General features: G+C 38.3%; 2 protein-coding genes across 2 annotated transcripts in view; one reads left to right on the forward strand and one right to left on the reverse strand.

Moving 5' to 3' along the window:
* Window positions 1-18,266, reverse strand: part of mfn1a (mitofusin 1a) — a 25,614-nt gene that overhangs the window by 5,888 nt on the left and 1,460 nt on the right. The window contains exons 2-15 of the mRNA XM_039649507.2: window positions 16,128-16,263; window positions 15,706-15,868; window positions 13,962-14,086; window positions 13,467-13,575; window positions 12,943-13,050; window positions 12,043-12,196; window positions 11,692-11,759; window positions 11,078-11,199; window positions 10,744-10,870; window positions 6,801-6,905; window positions 5,133-5,235; window positions 4,799-5,019; window positions 4,605-4,715; window positions 4,309-4,505 (exon numbers count right to left, since the gene is read on the reverse strand). Of these exons, the coding sequence (XP_039505441.2) occupies window positions 4,309-4,505; window positions 4,605-4,715; window positions 4,799-5,019; window positions 5,133-5,235; window positions 6,801-6,905; window positions 10,744-10,870; window positions 11,078-11,199; window positions 11,692-11,759; window positions 12,043-12,196; window positions 12,943-13,050; window positions 13,467-13,575; window positions 13,962-14,086; window positions 15,706-15,868; window positions 16,128-16,263 (1,849 nt within the window). The remainder of the gene's footprint in view (window positions 1-4,308; window positions 4,506-4,604; window positions 4,716-4,798; window positions 5,020-5,132; window positions 5,236-6,800; window positions 6,906-10,743; window positions 10,871-11,077; window positions 11,200-11,691; window positions 11,760-12,042; window positions 12,197-12,942; window positions 13,051-13,466; window positions 13,576-13,961; window positions 14,087-15,705; window positions 15,869-16,127; window positions 16,264-18,266) is intronic.
* LOC120461360 (erythroferrone) overlaps window positions 12,095-18,266 on the forward strand; it is a 22,001-nt gene continuing 15,829 nt past the window's right edge. Inside the window, exon 1 of the mRNA XM_039649508.2 lies at window positions 12,095-12,203. The gene's annotated coding sequence lies outside the window, so the exon portion shown is untranslated. The remainder of the gene's footprint in view (window positions 12,204-18,266) is intronic.

Here is an 18,266-nt window from a genome sequence, read left to right on the forward strand (position 1 = left end):
GAAGACGGCGACACGTATATATCTTCTTCACCGTTGCATGTGTGTGCTCAGCAAGACCATTTTGTGCTTGAGCGCCTCCAAGTTGTGTTTCACTGTAACTTCAGAAGCTCCAAACATCTGAGCAAAAGCGCCAATCTCATTGGTCGGATAATTTTTGACGTGGCGCGTCAAACTAAATAAATGAACCCGAGGCATTTTTTTTTAAATGACGCTTTAACGTGTGGCATTTTATGCGTCGGTGTGAACTCACAGACCCCGTTTACACCTGGTATTAAAATGCGATCTGTATCCAGATAAGTTATCCGGATAATAAGTACTGATTCCATTTACACCTGGCCACATAAATGTGTTTTTGCAAAACGGATATAAATCCGATCTTCACCTCCTGCGTTATATGCAGATTTATTGGATTGCACGCCACCAAAAGCAACAGATCTGAGCGGCATTTTATTGATCATCAGCTAATTTCCAAAATCAGAGACATCAATAAGAGAGAGTGGCAACAGGCCTGGTAAGATAATTTCGTTTCTTTACTTGAAGATGTGTTAACTGCGTCTGTGACTTACTTTCACTTTTATTTGCGATGTTTGCACGTTGAATAGACGCTCAGCTGCACATCTGCGGTGATGCGTGTCGCGTGTCGCATCTGACTAGGCTATAACATGACATATAGCCTATATAACACGCTCTCACTCGTTTATTTTTTAGCATTTTTGGGAGGAGTAAAATATACATATGTGGTTTCAACAACCAGATTGCGTTTACACCTAGTAAAGATCCGGACACAATGCGAGCCAGACTACCTCCAGATGTGGTCAGGCAGATCCGATCGCGATCCGATCACAACGCGTTTACACCTTGCATTAACATGCGTTTTTTATTATCCGGATAACTTATCTGGATACAGATCGCATTTTAATACCAGGTGTAAACGGGGTCACATTGGCGCCCTTTGTTTAGTCATGAGGCGTTAAACGTCAGCGAATAACGCGTGCGAAATTTGTCCCGGTGTGAACAGGCCTTTTAGGCTTCTGCTATCCTTTCACAACAGTCTTTGTGGCATAATAAATGTGCAAAAACAAGCAAAAGCCAGTTGTTTCAATTGAGTTCACGTGATCTGGAATGGTTTGGTTCAAGGTTTGGTTCAAATCAGCTCAGTTTGACAGCTTGAAAGTGACAGTCCTTCATTCAGCGTTGCACTATTCACAATAGACAATTGACTTTTTTGCTTGCTTATGAAACAACACACACGTTGATTTGATTCAGACGCCTCCTAATCATTCCATTGGGAACCTTTGAGATTGGCAATTTATAGTGAGGCTAAAAAAAATGTCCCTACGCATATTTTGAAAGTGACTTCACGCATCAAATACACTACTGGCAAGAGACATGAATCAACCTTTTTCCCCCTGAAATTTCTCCTGTGTATCCATTAGGAATAATATTTTACAAAACCCAGAATATCTCATTCAAGATTCACAAGGACTCAAGTCCCCCTGTGGTGAACATCACGCTTGTGGTGTTTTTAATATGATTTAAAGCTACACTGTGTAACTTTTTTAGTTTATTCTTAGCTAAAAACACTTAGTTCTTTCAAAAATATATGTGCTCATTAATGTATATTTACTTTGTTCAAATAATAAAGTATTCTCATGAGTGTATAATATGCCATTGAAAATACATACGGGTAAGGGGTTCTAATGTCGGTCGCCATGTTGCCTCTCCATCTTGAAAGTACATTAGCCAAAGAGGGACGTACCCATTAATTCAAGCTTCGCCTTTCGCGTTTACATTTGAGTTAACACTCATGGACGAGGTCGAACTGGAAGCCATGTTAATCTTGGACTACATTGGCCACCGTAGGAGTTAAAACGAAATCGGAATTGAGAGAAACAGAAACTAATATTCACTGGATGGTCATATACCTTTTCTCCGCTAGATGGGGGTAAAAATCACACAGTGTAGCTTTAAGACAAACCATGTGCAAATTCATATTCAAGTAAACACCATTGCGGAGTATTTTCTTCTTAAAACTGCAGTGAACCAAACACGGTTTGAAATCGCTGGTGTTTCTGACGTCACAAACTACCTTGTAACCGATCAGGGGTGCGTTTCCTGTACAACTACAGGGGTCGGACAATGAAACTGAAACACTGGCCAATGTTGGAGGTTTCACATCTATATGCCTGGTGGCCAATCTTCAGAGTGAGTCACGGGTGGATCAGTGATGGTTTGCGCTGCAATATCATGACAATCCTGACTGTGTTTGATGGACATGAGTCAAAAATCATGAGCTGGAGGATTATGAGCACCTGATGCTCAAACCGCGTATCTGCTTGATCATGCACCAACACACACAAGACTTGTGACAGAAGGGTTTGATGAAGATGAAAGTGACGTTGAACATCTCCCATTTTCTGCACAGTCACCAGATCTGAATATTATTGAGGTGTCAGAAAACGTTTTCCTCCACCAGCATCATATAGTGACCTGGACACTGTTCTGGAAGAGGAACGGCTCATAATCCCTCTGGTCACTTTGAAGGACTTCGATCTGTCATTCCCAAGATGAATTGGTGCTGTATTTGGATGCAAAATGAGGCCCTCACCATCCTAATAAATGATTGTGTTGTAAGACCAGGTGTTTCAGTTTCATTGTCCAACCCCTGTATGTATTTCGCTGCTTCACTACCATAGTACGATGCATCGTTGGAGAAATCAACTAGCTAGTCACGACTGTTTCCCATAATCAATACTATTAAAAAAAGTCCACTGGTGCTTCAGTGACTACCTCGCACAGAGAACCTGTCAATCACAGCTGTCAATCATGATGTCAGAGCACCGTTTTTATCATCACATAAATAACTAAAACCAAACTTATTTTAAAAACGAACACTTGAAATTACATCAACGTGATAGAAACTACACTAAATGACAGAAACTATCTTTGGAAAAAGGATATGTGAAGTGTAATTTAATTGTTTATTTGGTCTCGCGTCCCATTGAATAAAACAGGGAGGCGGGGATTATGAGCTATACTAGGACCGGTCACAGGGGGGCAATCGAGACGTTTTGGCTTCACTTTTGAGGGCTTGTGCGGCACGCTTGGTTCTGAATAAAAGGCACCGGTTGGACTGAATGTCTACTTGCTTATTTTGCTCAAAATAAGGATTTATTACGTCCAAATGTGGAAAACCACGTTCAAACCATACAACTTTGCAATGCTGTTTGCGAATGTTTGTTGGAACGATTGTTTCGGTAAACACCGACTCGTTGAACTATGCTGATAACGACGGAACTTGCGACCATAGTTGGCTAACGATGCTTTCGGGGAAACGCACCCATGGTCAACATGTGATCATCAACGAGTGGATCTCTGAGCTGGTGCGAGTGAGTCGAGGTGGGGCTAATTTACATATTCATAGAATGCCGCTTATACAAAATGAGGTGTGTAGAGTTACATTCAAGCCATTTTAAGCCATGAATAATTTGTTTTTCAAGGAAAAACCCTTATATATTTTGGTGATCAAAGATTAGTTTTAAGGGATACAATGGTTGACTACAGGGGGACTTTAAAGGGATACTCCACTTTTTTTTGGAAATAGGATCATTTTACCACTCCCCTAGAGTCAAACAGTTGAGTTTTACCGTTTTCAAATCCATTCAGGCGATTTTCTGATATTTAGAAGAATATCAGTAACCAGACAGTTTCTGGTCTCATTGACTTCCATAGTAGGAAAAAATATACTATGGAAGTCAATGAGACCAGAAACTGTCTGGTTACTGATATTCTTCTAAATATCAAAAAATCGGCTGAATACATTCGAAAACAGTAAAACCCAACTGACTGACTCTAGGGGAGTGGTAAAATGAGCCTATTTCCAAAAAAAGTGGAGTATCCCTTTAAGACTCTAGCTTGTGTGCTTCCATAGAAACTCATTAAAGATGTCCTTGATAGAGGGAAAAAAATTGAGAAAAAGGTGGACATATGGAATTTTGCAAGCTAATTTGCTATATTTTGCACTTTTATACACTATAATTATACACTTGCCTACAATCCTTCAGGTGTGGTTTATAAAACTGAAGGAACAGTTCACTTTCAATTCATCATTGTTCTTTTCCTCACAAAATATCATTCTGTTCCTTGACTTCAGAACACTTTATAACATGGACCACTTTGCTTTTGATTTGGATGCCTTTTGAGGCTTCCCTATTTACTGTAATTTGTCAGGAAACAACCAGAACATTCTGTAAACAAATTTTTTTTGTGTTATAGGTGAGTGGAGGATTTGTTCAGCCCGTCACTCACTGTTGCACCTGCTGTCCACAGTCACTGCTGAGGATGTGTGAGATGGCCTGCAGTCTTTGAGTGGCGTAATCCACAAACTGCTGCTTCAGGGCCCTTTCTTTCGAGCTGTTGGTCCAGATGACCCTTTCATACAGGTAGAGCAAACCATAGAGACTCACAGAGAGTACAACAACCCTCCATCCCACAGAACGCCACACCTGTCCAAAAATGTCATCACACTACTCAATTGTATTTTCTGTAGAATCTTTTTAGATGTGCTTACTGATATGTAAAGCTTTGAATCAAGTATTTCTTACCACTCCAGCAGTGACCAACACGCCCACCGATGCTCTGGATGTGAACGAGACCAGTCCTGTTGCCATGGAGATAGCCAGCTCGTCCTGGGTCTGAGCAGAGGAAGAGGTGACCTGTGCACAAAGCATATCATTTCACTTTAGGCCTGTTCACACGCGTAATACGTTTTTCATTAGAGATCATTAAATCAAGTTACTTTCAAGTTCTGGTTCAGCAGACTCAAAGCTTGTTTGGCTTTAGCTGGCCCTAGGAAACGATTCACCAAGGATGTAAGACCCAATGAGAAGTAAAAGTCGATGTCCTCCACAAAATTTTCACAGAGGCTTGAGAAGTTCAGGTCATAGGTCATGGTGAACCTCCTGTGGGGGAGGTGTAGGTGCCCTCGGGCAGCAGGGGGCAGCAGAGGACGCAAGGTGTCTGGTGTGAGGAAAACGACGGGAGGGCGGTCAATGCTAAAGTATCTTTTGCCAGAGAAAGCTTGTTTACTGGAGACTTTATGTCTGAAGTGAGAACTGTGCATGAGTGTGTACCCATGATGTCTCTCTGAGACGACATCACACAGCCGTTTATAGTGCTGGAACAGCGCAGGTCCAGATTCTTGGCCATTCTCTCCTCCGCATAGGCCATAAGCTTCTGGAAAATGCACACAAACATGATTATAGCCTATTTGCCTATTGGATACTAAATATTCTTAAAACAAGATAAATATGGGTCATTAGCAAGACTGCGTCAGATAAGATGACCTCAGTTTGCAGGCTTTATGGTGTTTCGTTTTTTTGCAATGTGTTTATGGCTCAGAATATAACTTTTATTTAATTTATGTCAAAGCTTTCAAATCATATAATATATCAGAAATATGTACGCTCATAAATCAACCCAATCTTAAGTGTCATGAAAGTGTCTTATTGTGCTTCACAAATATAGCATTAAATATCTAGTTCAGTCGTGAAACTCTAGAGGGCGCAGGCTGGTGGTCCTTCGGCAAAGATAATCTGGTAATGTGAGGCGTTAGAGGTAAAATCTGAAACTTCCCGATTCGCTCGCGGGACACATCAGGGACGCCCTGACAATGTCAACATTTTTTATATTTAGGAATTTAAATCGAGATGATTACGACTATGATAATGTCAGTACTCCCACTATAGCAAATGAAAAACAAGTCTACAAGGAGACCTTTTGAAATGGTGACGCTGTTTGAAATCGCTGGTGTTTCTGACATCACAAACTACTACCTTGTAACCAATCCGAGTGGACGTCTGAGCTGGTGTGAGTGAGTGGAGACAGGGCTAATTTGCATATTTATAGCACCGCATATACTAATGAGGCAAGGGTGAAGAGTTATATTCAAGCTATTTTAAGGCAAAAAGAAATAAACGTTTAAATATGTCATTTTGGTGATCAAAGGGAAGTTTTAGGGAATTAAATTAATGACTACAGGGGGACTTTAAGAATATCTTGTGATGCACCATAATTTTCGAATGCAAGCAGATTTCACAATTGGTAAAGATATTAAAAACCTCCTGTAGCTGATGCTTTACATGCTTAACATTGAAACAGTCTGATTTCTTGTTTGCTGTAAGCTAGTTCTGCAGAGCGCTATCAGAAAACGTTCACCTCCCCAGCTCCACCTGCCTAGATCTGCTATGGGATTCATGTATGTCTATTTATTCATTTATCCAAGCGTGTCTGTGTATCTAGCAGTAGCAAGTTTATCTCTTTGCATTGATCTCTGCAGCGGCGGTGTAGGAGGTCTGGTCCACCAAGACCAAATACACTAACATTGCCATTTTTATAACATACCAAAACTATTTTGAGAGTTGTCATGATTTAAATAAATGTACCTTTTGTGTGTCTTTTAACAGAATTTGAAGATGTCACATGCCTGAAAGAATGAAAGAACAATGTGTCTAGTCTTAAGTAACCTTTCCCTGTGCACAGCAGGACGTTAAGACACCAGCTCCTCAATCCTGTTACGCTGATCACACAGACAAGCTGTCACTCAGGTAACTCTCTAGACAGGAGGTTAGGTTATGAACGGTGAACAGACTGTGACAACCAGTGCGCTGCTTAACCAAGTGCAGGTATTTGGGTATCTGTGGTACATGTTTCAGGCTTGAAAAGTTAACTCTCCATGATTCTTTCTAATCGGACTTGAAATAAAATAACATAACTTTTGAAAGGGGTTTAACAAAACTCACAGTTTTGTATAGTGCTAAGGCATTTGGGGCAGGGCTAAAATCAGCGCAGAATTCATCCACAAGAACAGACAGGAAACAGATCTCCTCTGCCATGGCACTGGACACCTAGAAGAACAGCAGGGAGAATTCACTGGACCTTTTTAACACCGTAAAAAATATTATGTTCAAATATTAGCTGACACTGTCAACTTTTTACAGGCTAGTAGCTACTGTAATTTGAAGGAATATATACCATCAGTTTCACAAATTATAAAATTAAAATAAAATAAATAAAATAAAATAGAATTCCCTTAAAAATGGAAGAAAGTTATTTTGAACAGAAATTTTGGATTTTAACCAATTAGCACTTACCAATTTAACAATTCAGTTTTAGCTTTTAAATGGTATATTGTATAATTGTATCCATGGTTATTAGGCGTCTAAAACCATCCTCATGAAAGAGGTTTAAGGTGAATTAATAAAGTTTTTTTTTTTTTTTTTAATCTGAACGTTATGTACATCAGGGGACTACCTCAAGGGATAAAATAATGCAATATACAGTCAGGTCCATAAATATTGGGACATCGACACAATTCTAATTTTTTTTTTTTGGCTCTATACACAATGGATTTGAAATGAAACGAAGATGATGTGCTTTAACTGCAGACTTTCAGCTTTACTTTTAGGGTATTTACATCCAAATCAGGTGAACGGTGTAGGAATTACAACAGTTTCTATATGTGCCTCCCACTTTTTAAGGGACCAAAAGTAATGGGAAAATTGGCTGCTCAGCTGTTCCATGGCCAGGTGTGTGTGTTATTCCCTCAATATCCCATTTACAAGGAGCAGATAAAAGGTCCAGAGTTCATTTCCAGTGTGCTATTTGCATTTAGAATCTGTTGCTGTCAACTCTCAATATGAGATCCAAAGAGCTGTCACTATCAGTGAAGCAAGCCATCATTAGGCTGATAAAACGAAACAAACCCATTAGAGAAATAGCAAAAACTTTAGGTGTGACCAAATCAACTGTTTGAAACATTCTTAAAAAGAAAGAATGCACTGGTGAGCTCAGCAACACCAAAAGACCCAGAAGACCACGGAAAACAACTGTGGTGGATGACTGAAGAATTCTTTCCCTGATAAAGAAAATCTAGAACATCTAAAAAAAGCCGAAACAACATTTTGGAACAACATCCTATGGACAGATGAGACAAAGATCAACTTGTACCAGAGTGATGACAATAGTATGGAGAAGGAAAGGAACTGTTCATGATCCAAAGCATACCACCTCATCAGTGAATCATGGTGGTGGTAGTGCCATAGTGTGGGCATGTATGGCTGCAAATGGACTGGTTCTCTTTATTTGTACTCTTCTTTTTATTTATTGATGACGTGGCTGCTAACAAAAGCAGATGGATGAATTTTGAAGTGTTTAGGGCAATATTATCTACTCATATTTAGCCAAATGCTTCGGAACTCATTGGGAGGTGCTTCACAGTGCAGGTGGACAATGACCCAAAGCATACTGCAAAAGTAAACAGAGTTTTTTTAAGGGAAAGAAGTGGAATGTTATGCAATGGCCAAGTCAATCACCTGACCTGAATCCGATTGAGCATGCATTTCACTTGCTGAAGACAAAACTGATGGGAAAATGACCCAAGAACAAGCAGGAACTAAAGACAGTTGCAGTAGAGGCCTGGCAGAGCATCACCAGGGATAAAACCCAGCGTCTGGTGATGTCTATGCGTTCCAGACTTCAGGCTGTAGGATTTGCAACCAAGTATTAAAAAGTGAAAGTTTGACTTATAATTGTTAATCTGTCCCATTACTTTTGGTCCCTTAAAAAGTGTGTGGCACATATACAAACTGTTGTAATACCTACATCGTTCACCTGATTTGGATGTAAATACCTCAAATTAAAGCTGAAAGTCTGCAGTTAAAGCACATCTTGTTCGTTTCATTTCAAATCCATTGTGGTGGTGTGAAGAGCCAAAATGATTAGAATTCCGTCAATGTCCCAATATTTATGAACTTGACTGTGTATATATATTTATGTGTATATACAGTATACTGACACTCACCTAAAGGATTATTAGGAACATCATACTAATACTGTGTTTCATCAATTTCCACCTTTAGAACTGCCTTAATTCTACGTGGCATTGATTCATCAAGGTGCTGAAAGAATTCTTTAGAAATGTTGGGCCATATTGATAGGATAGCATCTTGAAGTTGATGGAGATTTGTGGGATGCACATCCAGGGCACGAAGCTCTCGTTTCACCACATCCCAAAGATGCTCTATTGGGTTGAGATCTGGTGACTGTGGGGGCCATTTTAGTACAGTGAACTCATTGTTCAAGAAACACATTTGAAATGATTCGAGCTCTGTGATGTGGTGCATTATCCTGCTGGAAGTAGCCATCAGAGGATGGGTACATGGTGGCCATAAATGGATGGACATGGTCAGAAACAATGCTCAGGTAGGCCATGGTATTTAAACGATGCCCAGTTTGCACTACGGGGCCTAAAGTGTGCCAAGAAAACATCCCACAAAACATTACACCTTCACCACCAGCCTGCATAGTGGTAACAAGGCATGATGGATCCATGTTCTCATTCTGTTATTGGTAAATTCTGACGCTGAAAAGAAATCGAGACTCAGACCAGACAACAGTCTTCAACTGTTCAATTTTGGTGAGCTCTTGCAAATTGTAGCCTCTTTTTCCTATTTGTAGTGGAGACGAGTGGTACCCGGTGGGGTCTTCTGCTTTTGTAGCCCATCCGCCTCAAGGTTGTGCGTGTTGTGGCTTCACAAATGCTTTGCTGAATACCTCGGTTGTAACGAGTGGTTATTTCAGTCAATGTTGCTCTTCTATCAGCTTGAATCAGTCGGCCCATTCTCCTCTGACCTCTAGCATCAACACGGCTTGACCAGGACCACACCCCTAAATGCATTGAAGCAACTACTGTACCATGTGATTGGTTGATTAGATAATTATTAATTTAAATTTAAATTTAATATTAATAAGAAATTTAACATGTGTTACTAATAATCCTTTAGGTGTATCTATCTATCTATATATATATATATATATGAAGAGTTCAGATGCAAAAGCCTCTAAATGCCATTTGAAATTTTCTTCTTTAATGATGATTTTTATCAAACTTGTATATTTAAGTTAACTAATTTCACTAAAATGGCAATGATAATTACCTATTAATTGTTATTTAAGTGAAATTACTGAACTTAAATATACAAGTTTGATAAAAAATCATCATTAAAGAAGAAAATTTCAAATGGCATTTAGAGGCTTTTGCATCTGAACTCTTCACATATATATAGACCCCTGATGTACACGATATACATAAATACAGTGCTGTAGTCAGTTATGTAATTGTAGTTAGTAATGTAATCTTGATTACTCATTCTAGGTAATGTATTTTGACTGCTTTTAGATTACTTTTGACCTGACACATTTATCAAGTTAATTTAAATAGTTACTATATTGATTTAAAAATACAAAGAGAAAGAAAATATTTCATTCTTTGTTAACAACAACATGAAATGTATGAAATATTATATTATGTCAGGGTTTCTTAGACCAAGCTATTATGTAATTAAATCATATTTTAAATAACTTTCAAATATAACCTAAATAAAAGGTTTGTAGTCACAGTTTTCACTTTCAGTGATCGGCTAATGATTAGTGTGCAATTCCACAAACCTGGAAAACCTTCTTAACGTATATATAAGCAGTAGACTTTTTTCAAAAACATGAAGTAGAATGAAGTATGAATTACTGCCATTGTTAAACTAACATGTAATCATTTAATCAATAAAAAGTGTAATATCTAATTACAAGCACAAGAATCTGATTACATACTCAGATTACATTGAGGGGTTTTCTGCAGACACAAGGCTTGCCATGGTACATTTTGTAAGGGATGATAATGCAAGTTACCTTGGCAGCCACTTCATCAGCGATGGCCTTTATCTTGTCTTTGATGTCCTCGGTCAGGAAGTTAAGCTGATTTCGCACAAACTCTAGCCGGTCCATTTGAGCCTCACGCTCTTCCAGTGAGAACACTCTACAGATTTACAGAACATTTTGATGGTTACAACAATAACGTTTCAACACAACAATGACTTCTATGAAGAATACCATTCTAAAAACAAATGTTTTCTCTCTGACTGAGAGAATCTGAGGTCTCGGTTCAATAGTGGGACCAATTATAGTGTCTTGGAGTGTGGAGAGAGACCCTCCATTACAGAGCAGACAAGGTTTTGGAACTCACTTCTTTTCTGCTGAAGAAATATTGATGGCATCCATGATAGCCTTGACCGACTCAATGATCTGCCAGGCTCTGATTGTGTGCTGCTCAAACTTGGTCTTCACGGCAGACTGGGATATGAATTCCTGTGGAATCCATGAAGCGCGTTCTTGAGCCGTCATTGTGCCACAATTATCAGGGATCACGTCATGATTAAAACAAGATGCCAACGGGTCGATTTTTATATGTACCCATCAACATGCTTTTCATGGCTGAATCACAACAGATTACTGTGAATTTTCATCCCTGGTTCCCAAGAATGTGAGGTACGCTCACCTACTCAAATCCGCTAACTTGGCCACTACGGTAAACAGCTGCCTGGAATCTAAGAGGAACACCAAGTATCTCACACGTTTGGGAGCCAGCAGCAGATGGCCTGAATCAACGCAAAAAACAGCTTGCTTAAGGAGACCGTCACCACGTCAAGCTGTCATAAATTCTCATCTAGTCTAAACAGCTTACAGACATGGCTAAGACTCAGTTTCCATCAAGCTCCTCTTAATCTTCATTGTTTTCGGCCTCGTTGTCAGACAACGATTATCCTGGAGCCAGTGACTACAGTTTGAGAGCATTCTCACCTCAAATGTTCTTTCAAAACTCTGGAACTCCATCAGTCGCTCTTGGAATCCTTCAGACAAAGCCCCGCCTTCAAATAAAAAGCATATGCCCCGTTTGATCCCTACCATCCAACAAATGAAATATCAAATGATGCATTTTGTATCATTTTTACATATATTTGTGCACTCTTCAAGTCACTCCTCAAAATCATTGGGCCACTTCAAGATTTAATAGCATCTGCCTCTGAGTGTTTTATATGGTTGTTACTCTCGTTTTTAACTTGGCTAAGCCTCGTTTTTCCTGGTCTCCCTCCAGAACCGTGTCAAAAGCAGTAGACTCGGCACTGTGTGACCCAAAGCGCTGGAGCCTACCAGTCTCTGGCATTCCCTGAGCGCGGTGGATCCTGGCACTCAACACCTCCTTGGCAGAGACAAAGAAGATGCGGTCAGGTGCCTTGTGAAGGTCCACTACCTTCAGCTCCTCCACTAAGAAACTGACACAGCGATCCATGTGCTGTTTCCGCACCTAAAAGGTTAGTGAAGTACAAACAAATGAACACAATATAACACCTCCTTTAACTAAGCTTTCAATAATCAACTTATAGTTCATAAACATATTCAATAAAATTTTATATCCATTCATCTCTTAAAGGGTTAGTCCACCCAAAAATGAAAATGCTGTCATCATTTACTGAATATGTGTTATAGAAAGCCTCGTAATAGATCAGTGGTGTGCAGAGGTGTTCTGAAAATAAAACTTTTTTATAAAATCAAATGTAAATGCGTGTCCTAGTTACCCTTAATGTTGTCAAATATAATAAATTATTATTATTATTTACTCACCCTCAAGGTGTTCCGAAACCTGTATGAATTTCTTTCTTCTGTTGAACACTAAATATGTTTTGAAGAATATGGGTAACCAAACAGTTGATGGGCCCCATTGACTTCTATTGTATGAAAAAAAAAGAAGAAAACTTAGAGAATTCAATGGGGCCCATTAACTGTTTGGTTACCAACATTCTTCAGAGTATCTTTTTTCATTTTTGGGTGAACTATCCCTTTAATCTACATGAACTTCTCAACTGTTAAGCACTGCATTATGTTTGTGAATGACATAGTAATGAAACTTATTAAGTGTTGTTAATCTCATTTCCTTGAACTCAAAAGCCTGAAATGGATGACGGAGGAATGATAGATGTTACAAAAATCTCACAAATCTCTGTGGTGGTTTTATATGGTGAATCACTTGAGACTAATGGTAATAAAACTTACATCTTCCAGATACTCTGGCTCTAAGACAGATGCATCCCAGCGATTGTTTAGGATGAAAATGTTGGGCTTTGATATGCGCTCATTCACTTTGTGGAAAAAGTGCTTCTCCTTTCAAAGAAGAATGAAATATTGAAATAAACAAAAGGGGAAATAATTAAAAGATGCAGAAAAAGTATGTAAATAATAAAAGTAAACTTTATAGGGATGCAATGTTTTGCCACAATAAATTATTTGAAATGCTACAAGTTAGTTAAAGTATCACAACATAGTAATATACACTATGAAAAAATGGATCTTCATTTTAAAATTCATTTAAAAACTTTTAAACTCAAGTTGACTGCAAAGGTAGTCTAAATGAGCGTGAAGCATCTAAATATAGGAAATGTTGGAAGTTTGAATTTTTAAATATCCAATTGATACCAATAGATGAAAAAAAAAAACAACTCTAATATTGACTGAGATAACAGATATAACAAAGATTTATTTTGTTAATGGATTTCTGAAAGTGATAAGGTTCTACTCACAGTGTTCATTATGGTGGACTCAGAGTTGGCCACAAGCACAAAGACATCAGCATCTAAACAGAACTTGTCAATCCAACTGTCCAGCTCTGATGTGACGTCTGTGCCTGGACTGAGGAGTGTGAGGGCATTAACATTACACCAAACCACACATAATGTTCTATTCTTTATTGCTAATCTGAGATCAGGGGATTTGGTGTCTTTTTTTGTGTCAGCTGTTACCACTCATGATATCTCTAGAGCAGCACTTCCAAAACCATTAGTCCTTTGATTTGCCCCCCTTTACAACACATCAAACCTTGTATAGTTCCTTGTAGAAGTCCATGTATCCAGGGTTGTGTATCCCAAAATGATTGTGAGCTAAGTTGATCGTTGTTGCCAATAGTTTTATGATCTATTGAGAAACGCAGTCCAGGTCTGTTGTTCATGTGCCAAACTACCCTGAAGAAACTATATTTAGCTCTGGCAACCCTGTAGCCTGTGTGGACGGTTCCATACCTATCCATCAGAACCAGATCATCTCTCAGCACCGCACACTTAGTTTTGGGCCAAAACACTCGGACAAGACAGCCTGAGTCTTGGTTTCTGTCCATATGCAGAGCGTGGGCCAGATGATTGACTGTCTGTAAGGTAAAGCCAAACTTTAAGCTTCAACACTTTTTTCATATCACACCACAATATGGAAACACCTGTTATTTATCTTTTTAAAATGTCAAAATGACATAGAGTGGATGATAGATCCACTCCTCTGTGGATCTTGTTGACATAAAAAAATAAAGCTAGTTTCTTAATATAAAAGTGAGATAAAACATGCATAACTTGACATGCCATCAGTTTAGAAAACAACAAATTCTACATTAAACTTCACTAGAGATGACACACTTGAATGTATCTCTTCATTTGATCACGTAACTTGCATTACTTGTAATGCGTTACCCATTAATTAGGTAATTACTGCAATTCACGTCCTCAGATTTGTCCTCATGTCTATAGATTTAACACGTAATACGCATGTGCATATGCCATCAACAAAGCGCTGTTGTCATGTAATAAACAGTAAGAATGCATTAAAAGCAGTCCCTGAGTTAATAACTAATGATTTTTACAACTCAAATTAATCAATATAAAACTTACTTAAGCTAGACAATGATTTTCCTCTTGAGCTACTGTACATCCAAAACAATCTTTGTTGCATTAATTTCCTGTTATCATTGTAAAACAGTCTATATTGTAAAAAGCGCTATATAAGTGAATGTGACTTGACTTGACTGTCGCAGCCTCTCTGAAATTGCCTACCATAGCTTTAACTAATTGGGTAACACGTTACAATACGGGTGCACTAATAAGCATTAATTCATGCTTAACTAATGCACAGATAATACTGAATTAATGTGTAACTAATGATTATTTAAGCTATTAATTAATTAGGAACTAATTAAGAGTCTGTAAGGTTAATGTATTAGTTCATTCATGAATTGTTATTAATTAAATATGTAATTGTGGATTCATTCCATAATAACTCGTTTTTTGAACTAATATGTTGATTACCAGAATGAGCCAAAGATTTGTATTTCAACTTCCAGATAATATGACAGGTACACCAATATGCATTAATACATGATTAATTGCTTCATTGTTAGTGCAAATTCATGTGCAAATTACTAAATGACTAGTTAATAATGATGTGCCCCAACAAGTAAAGTCATAACGTAATGATACCTTTGCAAATAATTAGCTAATGATTAATTAAATCAGACAACTCGAGGTTAAAGTGCATAGCTTTGACTAATTATGGTAATTTAAACATTAATTTACACTGTTAGTTAATAAAATATGTTATTGAGGAATTAATATACAATTACACATTGAATTAATAGCAATTCATGTATTACTTAATCTATTAATCATATAGACTCTTTATTAGTTGCTGATGCAGTAATCATTAATTAATGGTTTAGTTCTTTATGAGTTATACATTAACTCATGATTATCTGTGCATTAGTTAAGCATGAATTAATGTATATTAGTGCACCCGTATCGTAAAGTGTTACCAGTAATTTTGATTGATTTATATTTTCTCACAACCATGATGCCAACTTAAGCATCAAAGAAACTGTAGTTTTAGTTTTTAAAAAAGGTTTTTAGGTTTGTCCCAGTCGCAAGAATAAGAGTAATTTCATTAATTATCCCAGATGAACACCAGTTTACAAACATAAAGAACTGCGTAATATTTGCGTCATACTTCAATGCTCTTCCTCTCTTCAGAGTCCTCAGTGGTAAGGTAGGCGTGTTCCCCATCTGTGCCCTCCACACTCAGGAAACAGTTTGTGGTGTGGCCGATTCCACTGGGCAGAACCCGTTCCCTTAGCATGGCGTTAATTACTGTACTCTTTCCATTACTGGTCCTGAGAAACAACATAAAGCATCCAGTAACAAAACTGTCCATTTACACTCTCAAGAGAAGCTCAAACACAAATGAATGAGGAGGGAGGGAGGGAGGGAAGTTTTTGACGTCTTGCTATTTGTTTAAATTAGCAATACAGGTGAAGAATTAAAATATGAACATATCAATATTAATGTTTTTCTTTTAGTTCCTCAGCTGTATGCATTGCTAACTTCATTCTGGCTGGCCTTTTGCTTTACATATGACCACTGTTGCTTTACCTGCCGAAAAAAGCCACCTTCATGTGTCTGCGGGCCAGCACATCATTGATGACCGTTAGTTTCCTGGAGCAGGCCTGGATCTGCAGACACTGTTCTTCCTCGGCTACATGCTCCAGATCCTCACTCTTCCTCGTCTCTGGGCACCACACACACACACACACACTTATTAAATACCATCACAGTAAAGCGAAGGACCAAACTTAGGTGATAAAGAGATCTATGCCTGTGTGAGAGTCCATCATTCAACCATTGCTTATTATTTATTGTTTAATCCTGAAATATCACACTGCAGGCCCTTAACACAGTACTGATAGGATAGTTTTGTGTTGCATTTATATTTCCCCCATTACCTCAGTCTAAAAGCACCACCATTGGGATGGTATTGTGCAGGTGATGAGCAGCGCCTGGTTTTCTCCAGACATGATGCTTGGAACTGCAATTCAGTCTAGAGAGTCTTGTTTCTCAGAGTCTGAAAGTCCTTAATGTGCTTTTGTTTACATTTTATTTTGATAGTCCCCTTTAGACATTCTAGTTACTAAGTAACTTTGCAACTACAGTACATGTCAACTAGCTAGCAGTCATTAGAGTATTAGTAACTGTCTCCTTAATATTTGTGGGTGCTTTACTGACATTCTACTGACTATAAGTTACTTTGGAAGTATTTCAACTAATTCTACTAACCCGAACCCCAACGTTAACTTCAATGAGAATAAGTTGACATGTAGTTGCAAATTAGTAAGTTATTTGAAATGTAGTTTCCAAGATTAATGGAGTGTTGCAGTGATGTTTGTCCTTCTGAAAGCTTCTCCCACACGATTTCTGAACCGCAACCATAATGACCACCAGGTTCTCTGTCACCAAGGCCCTTCTCCCCCAACTGCTCAGTTTGGACTGAGGTCCAGCTCTAGTAAAAGCCCTGGTTGTTCCAAACGTCCAATATAAATTGCAGAGGCCAATGGGTTCTCAATTGAATTTGCCACATGTGGACTCTTGACAAAGTGTGGAAACGTCTCAAAGATGACCTAGAAAATTAGTATGCAACTGAGCTAAATTTGTGTCATAGCAAAGGGTCTGAATGCCTATGTTATTAGAATTTTTTATTTTTTTTGCTTTGTTATTATAGGGTATGTGTCACAGACATGTTTAGTTTGTCTTGTTTAGTGTTTTCATTGCCATTGTTTACCTTAGTTTAAGTCATTCATTAGTTGTCGTGGTTTATTGTTAGTTACACACCTGTTCCTTGTTTCATTGATTATCATCCTTTGTGTATTTAAAGTTCCCATGAAGTTTAAATGTAATTTTAGTATAAATATGCCATCCTTATTGTTATCTAAGTTAATGTGCTCCAAAACAGTGACAAAATTCGCATGTAGAAGATATAAGCATTCAATGATTTTGGTGACATCACTCTACACTTTGCACAGTTTCTCATCAGATTTTCTGTCCAATCAAATGCTCTCTAAAATCTGCGTAAAACTTTAAACCTTACACTATAAATAGATGCTGAAGTTGTGGCTGAAACCGGTCAATTGTAGACACATTTACTATTTTCTGTTTGATGAATGGTGCGTAGTGCACTATATCGGGGATAGGGAACTATTTAGACTGTGTAAATATGATTTTCATTACGGTGATTGAAGTCTGGTTTTACGAACCGTCGCAGCGCATATGGTTTTCTATGGTCTAGAGACACGATAGTATAGAGCGGACCAGAAAATGTATCATACCAATATGAATTCTGCTCAGGATTATATATGGATGATATATTTTAAAACAATATGGAGGAGATTAGGAGGAAACTGCAGCTTTACCAAGCTCAACGGCTCTGGCCAAGCTGGGATAAACAAATTAAGGCTATGTTTACACGGAAACTATTCTGAAGAGAAAACGCAAAAGTGGTGTTGTCATCTTTTTTTAATCTGCGTTTAGACGAGTGTTTTGTGTGGGAAATCCGCGTGCAAATGGAGACTCAAAAGTGTGTGAAATTCAATGTAGTATGCACTCAGGCGGCTAGGAGTGCATACTACAACAACACCAAGTCCACGCGCCTGCGTACAACCTTCACTGTTGAGCAGACTTTTGCATTTTTACCATTTACACGGGAACGCGGCGGTGGAGCGTTTTTAAGATTTCCACTCT

The sequence above is a fragment of the Pimephales promelas genome, chromosome 5 (genome assembly GCF_988280905.1).
Source record: "Pimephales promelas chromosome 5, fPimPro1.hap1.1, whole genome shotgun sequence".
NCBI classification, from domain to species: Eukaryota; Metazoa; Chordata; class Actinopteri; order Cypriniformes; family Leuciscidae; genus Pimephales; species Pimephales promelas.